Genomic DNA, 8,200 nt, shown 5'->3' with positions numbered 1-8,200 from the left:
GTGTGTGTGTGTGTGTGTGTGTGTGTGTGTGTGTGTGTGTGCGTATGTGTGTGTATTTGTGTGTGTACATGTGTGCGTTTGTGTGTGTACATGTGTGTGTTTGTGTGTGTACATGTGTATATACATATATGTATATGCTTACACTCACACACACGCAGACAAATCATGGTGAACAGGTCTCCTGTTCACCATGATTTTTAAGAATATTCTTATTCGAATTTAGTCCTAGATAGATAGATAGAGAGAGAGAGTGAAAGATAGATAGATAGATAGATAGATAGATAGATAGAGAGAGAGAGAGAGAGAGAGACAGAGACAGACAGACAAACAAACAGACGAGCAAAGAGACCGACAGACAGATAGGGAAAGGAAGTGGGATTGATGTTCATTAAGCTTTCTACTTCAGTACATATATACATATGTACATGTGATTTCATTTGCAAAACTCAGTGATTCACAAACACACAGACACGCGCCTTTGTGTGCGTGTGTGTAAGTGCATGTGTGCGTGCGTGTGTATGTGCGTGTGTGTAAGTGCGTGTGTAAGTGCGTGTGTATGTGCGTGTGTACTGCGTGTGTGTGTGTGTGTGTGTGTATGTGTGTACTGGTTTACGTATATATCCATAGCTAGAATTCATTCAACTATTGTAACCATGTCATCAAAACTATTTCAGTTCAGATCCAGTTTCAACTTCAGAGTATTTAAGGTTACGTAACCCCAACCTGTAACCTGTTAGTGTTACAGTTCTCTTTATTGTTGCATTCCAACAGCTCCCTTGTTTCCCTCTGGGTTGGACTGTTTAATTTAGACATTCTTTCAGTCAATAGGAGGAAGTGTTCAAATGATTTATAAAAAAGCGAATAAATAATTTTAATTTATTTCTTAATTTCTCTCTTTGTATTATTTCAAATCTTTTTAAAAATATCTTACTTCAACGGTCGTTGCGTAAATAAATGATCTCTTTTCGACACTGTGATGTCACGCCCCTCCTACCAAAGATTTAATCATGAAAACCAACTGAAAGTATAGGCGTATTATATTATTGGATTACAAAGTTAACCATTTCAGGAACCATTCATTATATTTAGATCCTTTGGTTACATTAAATTTATAACATGAAGGATTCCAGGATAATCAAGCGAATGCGTGTTTACCCATGTCTTAATAATTGTTTCCAATATAGGTACAAGGCCTGAGGATTTGGTAGTAAGAGTGATTAATCGAGTATAACAAGCTCAGTATTTCACTTATACTTTATTTTATCTACCCCAAAAGAAGGAAAGGAAAATTCGACTACAGCAGGATTTGAACTTAGAACGCAAAAACAAAAACAGAAGTAATACGACTAGGCGTTTTGTTCGGAGCTCTAATGATTATATCAATTTGTTGTTCTCAGCCATTTTTAATAATCCTTTTTGCTATAAACATAAGGCCTGAAATTTTAGTAGAGGGAGCTAGTCGGCTACATTGATCTCTGTTTTCAAGTGGCACTTATTTTATGGACCCCGAAAGGATGTAAGGAAAAGTCGATCTCGGCAGAATTTGAACTCAGAATGTAAACACGTACAAAATACTGCCAATCATTTGGTCCGGCGTTTTGTCCCAGTTTCTAAGTAAAATTGTCGGTTGGATACGAAATCCGACCTATGGTGACCCATAATTCAGCGAAGCGTCCTGTTACCAAAGGAGTTCAGGCACCTGCTAAGGGCCCCGGATAGAGTCTCACAGCTATAGAGCAGGACAGGGTGGGCCAGAGACCTAGAGACCCAAACCTTTGTCCTCCTGCTCAGATATCGGCAGCGCCAAACACCTTTATCCAATGAGTCCACAAATGCACCAACTCGTCCAAATCGTAAAAGGTGACTAAAAGAGAATGATGACTAAAAGAGGAAGGATGTGCACTCCAACTTCGAAAACCTTCACCAGCAACAACCTCTTGTACAAACCCCAAAAGTTCTCTCATCCAGGGAAGTACCTCAACTGCTTATAAGACTCGCATGAAGCAACAGGTGCAGAGATATCAGGATCCCCATTCACCGAACGGAGAAAACCCTAAATGACAGGACAGATTGGAGGTTTGTCGCCTGAAGGGTACAAAGGTATCATCCGTCAGGAGTGAGAAATCTCAGTTCAACCCAGAGGCCTGTTTGATTGGGGCCTGGAATGTTCCCTCTCTGAGAGATGATTCTCGTCTACCCCTGCGGTCTTTGGAACTCAGTCGTGTGCGAGTTCCTATAGTAGCCCTATCAGAAGTGCGTCGGCCAGGAAGGGGTGACATCTCAACTGGTGGTTACTCCTACTTCTTGTCTGGGCGCCCTGATGGCTGGCATGCCGGTTGGGTAGCAGTTGCAGTGGCCGACTAGCTGGTTCCAATAGTATTAGATGTAACGCTTGTAAAAGAGCGTATTACGTGGCAGAGGATTCGACATACTCTGGGTGTCATTTCCTTGGATACAGTATCTATTCCGATTGCTATGAGTGACAGGTCGTTGAGTAAGACATTCTTCACCCATTTGTACTTTGTCGTAGAGACACTCCCTAACAGGGACACGTCGTTGATCATGGGAGAACTGGATAAGAGAGCGTTATCGAACTTTTTGGATCCGGTGCTTGGAACGTCATGGATTTCGCATTGCTGGATCCTGGTATCAACATCCTGAGCTAGATAGCTGGACTTGGTATTCTAATACTGGCTGTGGGACAAATATGTGGTCGATCTCCTACTGATAAAATAAGTAGTGAGCTTTAAAAATAATAGTAGGGTCTATTTGTTTCGCCTAAAAACCTTCAAAGAATTGCCACACTATGACCGCAATCCAGTAACTGGAACGAGCAAAGTAGTAAAAGAATGCATGTTAGTATTTGATCTTGTCTACATTAGAGCCGTCTTTACAAAAGGTGACTCTAATATAGATGTGATCAAAGTGCAATGGTTTCTCTAGCCTACCTATCATTGATGGAATTCCTGTAGTATTTATTTCTAAAAGATATGTGGGTGCAAAAACCATGTGGAAACGATTTGTCGCATATTCTGTATCAGTCACTTTCAATACATACCACACCCTAAATCTACACCGTTCTCGTTTCTGTAAAGAATAACAAGAGACTAGTATCAAAGCAAAAATAATCGCAGTTCATGTTAATCACAATGGAGTTATTTTCCCGGCCTACCTCAGCCTCAGTCTGAAAATTAACGATTGATATTGTTAATGAAATTTTCGCAATACTAAAGGAGTACACAGGGCAGCTTGGGGAAGGGGGTTAAGTTGATTACATCGACCCCAGTGTGTGAATTTCATTACCGAATCACCTAGTATTAAAACAGCAAAGGGAAAGCAAGACTCGAAAATTGCCGGACACACCAAAAGAATAAAAAGCCCGTTTGATGGGAAAGGGCTACTAAAACACTCCTTTCTAAGTTAACTACTTTGAATATGGGATCGCTGCTGAATAGATTTCTTCAGAATAAAATCACGTATACACGCTAAGGTATATATATGATATATCAAAGAGCAATATTCATGTACATGTGTGTATGAGAAATACGGATGATGGTTCGTGCTACATATTCGTGCCAAACGACCGCTGCAGACACCTCTCTTAAACTTTTAGACAAATAGATCAAGATTAAAACTATAAAAATATCGTTTGGTTCATTACAATGTCTATATCCAGTGATGTTTTTTTTATTTCCTTTTTTATATATAATTGAGTTATTTAAAAGTGTTGCATCCACCAATATTTTTGCCATTCATCATAGAAACTTTTCATTAAAATTTTCTCATTTGTTTCATTTTTCAGTCGCCATGTTTGTATAGAAGAACGACGAGTATCCGTTCCTCGAGAGCACACTGAAACCTATTACCGACCTGTTTACAAGCGGCAAGTAGAAGTCTGTGAAGGATTTAAACTCTGCTCAACCCTCAGGTAGCTGAAACTCTTTCAATATTTATAGATTTTGCTTGCCAATTGTTTGTAATTACACGAATCAACCATCAATAGATAGGATAAACTATCACTTAATCCCTATTCTATTACGGTCTTCACGATATATAGAACAAAACGAGAGCAAACATATCTATGCATAAGCATACAAATACGTATGTGTGAATGTGTTATCTTTTACTTAGAAAAGGGACTACCGCTTGGTTTCAGAAAGTCAGAAAGGACAAGCATGGAGAAACTGAGTAAAAAAAAAAAGAAAGGGAAAAAAATGAAAGAATATATGTATGTATGTGTGTATGCATGCATGCATGTATGCATTTATGTATGTATGTATGTATGTATGTATGTATGTATGTACAATTCATAAGAGTTACTTGATCGATGATATTTTGAAAACTCGAGTTTAATATCTAATTTCATACATATTTGTGTGTGTGTGTGTGTGTGTGTGTGTGTGTGTGTGTGTGTGTGTGTGTGTGTGTGTGTGTGTGTGTGTGTGTGTGTGTGTGTGTGTGTGTGTGTGTGTGTGTGTGTGTGTGTGTGTGTGTGTGATATTGATAACATGAATATAATTTATGACAAAAATTTTGCTTTACTTTGATTGAAATATCAACCAGACATCCCTTTACAGTTCACCTGCATTTAGCATCTCTGACACCTACTCCATTTGTTGTCTTAGCTTCCCCCTGCCAGAAAATATAAAAGACCAACACAACCGCCGAGTAAAGATGCTGTTATAATAAAAGAGTAGAAACGCCGTTGGCTAATTTAGAAAGATATTTCATTACGCATTATGAAACAAATGCGAAAAAATAAAGTTGTTATAGTTCGTTGAGAGTTGTTCTACATTGGTTACAGTTGTTCGCAGAGTAATTGGGAATACATCAAGTGGAGACAATTTGTGTCTACCCTGTTCCGTGGTACTATATATCACACTGTATTAGTGCACGACACTAAGGTGGCATATACAGAAACCATGTTATAAAAATACATACAAAGACACGTAGCAAATTATATATATATTGATATAACATGGCTTATATTCCACAGGCTAACTTCGCCCGTGATACGATGGTTAGTTTCACGCCGTGCTGAATATAGGAGTGGAGTGTGGAACTGATTAACAAGCCCAAATTATTCGATAGATAGATAGATAGATAGATAGATAGATAGATAGATAGATAGACAGACAGACAGACAGACAGACAGACAGACAGACAGACAGACAGAGAAAGAGAAAAAGAGAGACAGACAGTCAAACAGACAGATATATGTATGTATGCAGACGCACACACGCACATATATGTGAATTTATATCTGTGTGCTTCTATGTGTGTCTGTGTCTGAGTGTATATATACAAAAGTAACGATTTTTCTTGAATTTGTTTCATATCACATATCCCAGACTACCTTGATTCGAAGCAATTACAAATATGTGTCTCGCTCTCAGACAATGTATCGTCTGCTAACACATCTGAAACGGCCAGTTTACTCCTCCTGCTCACACACACAGACACACACGCGCACACACATGCCATCACTCAAGTATCAGTTTGATGTCTTGCCTGTTACTATACTAACAAGATAAATATTGATAAATATTAAATTAACTGCTATAAAATTACTTAAACTAGTTTAGATTTCCAGGACTTTCAAATGATTTGTATGAAAGACTGATACTTTCGAATTGTTTATGATGCCAAGACTGTTTACTCAATTATAAGCCTCAATATAAAGACATCGAGTCTTCTCCTAATGTTCACTGTTTACTACGTTTATTTAGAAACAAAATATTTTTGCAACGAAAGAATCCAGTCACAACCACTTAATCTTTTCTCATTACTGAACACTTACTATCTTTCTTCTGGGGACAACAATTTGGTGTATAATGTTAAAGCTAGTTTTCGATGAGTCACACAAGCTGTTACCCATAAAACGACAGGAACAGCTGTACAAAATTACAATAAAATAAATAAAACATCTAAAATTATAAAAATAAAAAAAATTAGTCGTAGTTAGGAAGGTAATATAATACGAACGTAAAATATCATTTGATCTTATAACAAGGTTAAAAGATCAACGAAAATGATCATCTTTAGCGCTGATCACTATAATTTTGACACGCGTATCAAGATGACTTTCAAACAGAAACAGATGGTAATATAAGAGAGAAGAGAGACACGTTGCGATCGGAAGAATAGCATTATAATATGTTTTTGTCAGTAACTCATAAACACATCATTATTTTGCTAGGCATTCCGCAAAACAGTCATCGTCTTCAAAGCATTATATTTCAGCTCAGAATAAATTCTACTTGTCGAAATAACAATCATTAGAATGAATGCAATTTTGCCAAGAAACTCATAACATATAATGGTGAGACATATATCTCTGATTGACATACTTTTCTGTAACATAATCCAGACCAATGAGAGTTTTTCATTTTGCTTCACAACAAGCAAAGCTCGGTTTTGACAGAATTTATCTACCGACTCTTTATATTTTATCTTTTACTTGTTTCAGTCATTATATTGCGACCATACTGGAGCACCGCCTTGGATTTTTAGTTGAATGAATCGACCCCAGTACTTATTTTTAAAGCCTGGTACTTATTCTGTCGGTCTATGTTGCGGAACCGTTAAGTTACGGGAACCCAAACACACCAACACCAGTTGTCAAGTGGTGATGGGGGGGAAGGGACAAACAGACACAAAGACACACACACACATAAATATATATACGTATATATACGACAGGCCTCTTTCAGTTTCCGTCTACCAAATCCACTCTTAAGGCTTTGGTCGGCCCGAGGCTATAATACAAGACACCTGCCCAAGGTGCCACGTAGTGGGACTGAACCGGAACCAAAGCCACTCCTGCGCTTATATGTTTATATGTTCATGTTTACATTTTAATAAAACAAAAATTCCCCATCCGCTCGGGTTTGATTAAAAGAAAAAAACTACCAATCTAGTGTACTGGACTTGCAGAACAGTATGAACGTTGGACCGGTTGCTTTGTGATATTTATTCGAGCTTTTTGTGTTCTGAGTTCAAATCCTGCCATGGCCTACTTAGATAATAGAGTAATCCGTTGTTCAGTTTAACACACTCTCAGCTGACACCTTTAAAACCACGCTTCCAATTTGAAGATACTTTTCTCCCTCCCTTTCACCTATCCCGGAAGCTCTTTAAAGAGTCATGGGCGATGTCATTCAGCTTGAATAACTCGGATTTTTCTTAATCTAACGAGCAACATCAGAAGAACGATAGCAATTCACCTTAAAATGCATTTACTCTTGTTTTAGAGAGAGAGTAATAATGTAGGTTAACATTTTTTTATTGTAGGAAAATTTGAAAATTTTGTTCAAAACTCAAACAAAATCTTAAAATTCTCTTTCGGTAATAGTACCTGTTATTAAATGGAGTTGAAAACTGTATTATTAACTATTGTGTTGTGTCGCTGTTATAAATCATTAAAAACATACAAGAGCCTACTGTAGAATACAGTTTTGAGCTACTGGAATTGATGACTTCTTTTAAGGCATTTTGAGCAGCTGTTTGCTTGTTGAAGTCCTCTTTTTGCAGGAGGTTATTGAATTGCTTAAAAATGTGGTAGTCGGTGGAATAGTGGGGTCGAGATTGTAAATTGGTGAGAGGTAGAGTCTCGTAGTCTATATTGTTCAGTTTCTACAGAGTTATTTGAGAAACATTTAATCGGTCGATGGCTCATTTTTGGTGTGCGAAAGGAGTGTAGAGCAGACACTGTAAGAGCTACAGAGGGAGGGTGGAGAGAGAGAGATAGATAGATAGATAGATAGATAGATAGATAGATAGATAGACAGATAGACAGACAGACAGACAGACAGACAGACAGACAGACAGACAGACAGACAGATAGATAGATAGATAGATAGATAGATAGATAGATAGATAGATAGATAGATAGATATTGCTATTTTGTGACCAACAATGAGATGGAGGTAGAAAATTCGTCACAACAATCTCGTTTATCGGCTTTCATTTCGCGCCTCTGCTTTAAAGATAAAAATAATCACAAATATTAAGAGAGCAATCGCGTATTGTTATTAAAACAGGCGATTTTCTCTTTCTTCAGAAACTGCTTTAGTCGTGTGTATCGTTTGTTCTTGATAATAGTGACGCATTTATAATGTGCATTTACAGACACGCATGCACACACACACACACACACACACACACACACACACACACACACACACACACACACACACAC

At 37.8% G+C, this 8,200-nt stretch overlaps 1 protein-coding gene across 1 annotated transcript in view; it reads left to right on the top strand.

Annotated features, from left to right (window-relative positions):
- LOC106875934 (epidermal growth factor-like protein 8) overlaps positions 1-8,200 on the top strand; it is a 64,106-nt gene that overhangs the window by 39,260 nt on the left and 16,646 nt on the right. Inside the window, exon 2 of the mRNA XM_014924251.2 lies at positions 3,803-3,928. Within this exon, the coding sequence (XP_014779737.1) occupies positions 3,803-3,928 (126 nt within the window). The remainder of the gene's footprint in view (positions 1-3,802; positions 3,929-8,200) is intronic.

This window comes from Octopus bimaculoides, chromosome 2 (genome assembly GCF_001194135.2).
Source record: "Octopus bimaculoides isolate UCB-OBI-ISO-001 chromosome 2, ASM119413v2, whole genome shotgun sequence".
Lineage (NCBI taxonomy): Eukaryota > Metazoa > Mollusca > Cephalopoda > Octopoda > Octopodidae > Octopus > Octopus bimaculoides.
Note: the sequence above shows the minus strand (reverse complement) of the source record. Positions and strands in the feature narration are given on the sequence as shown.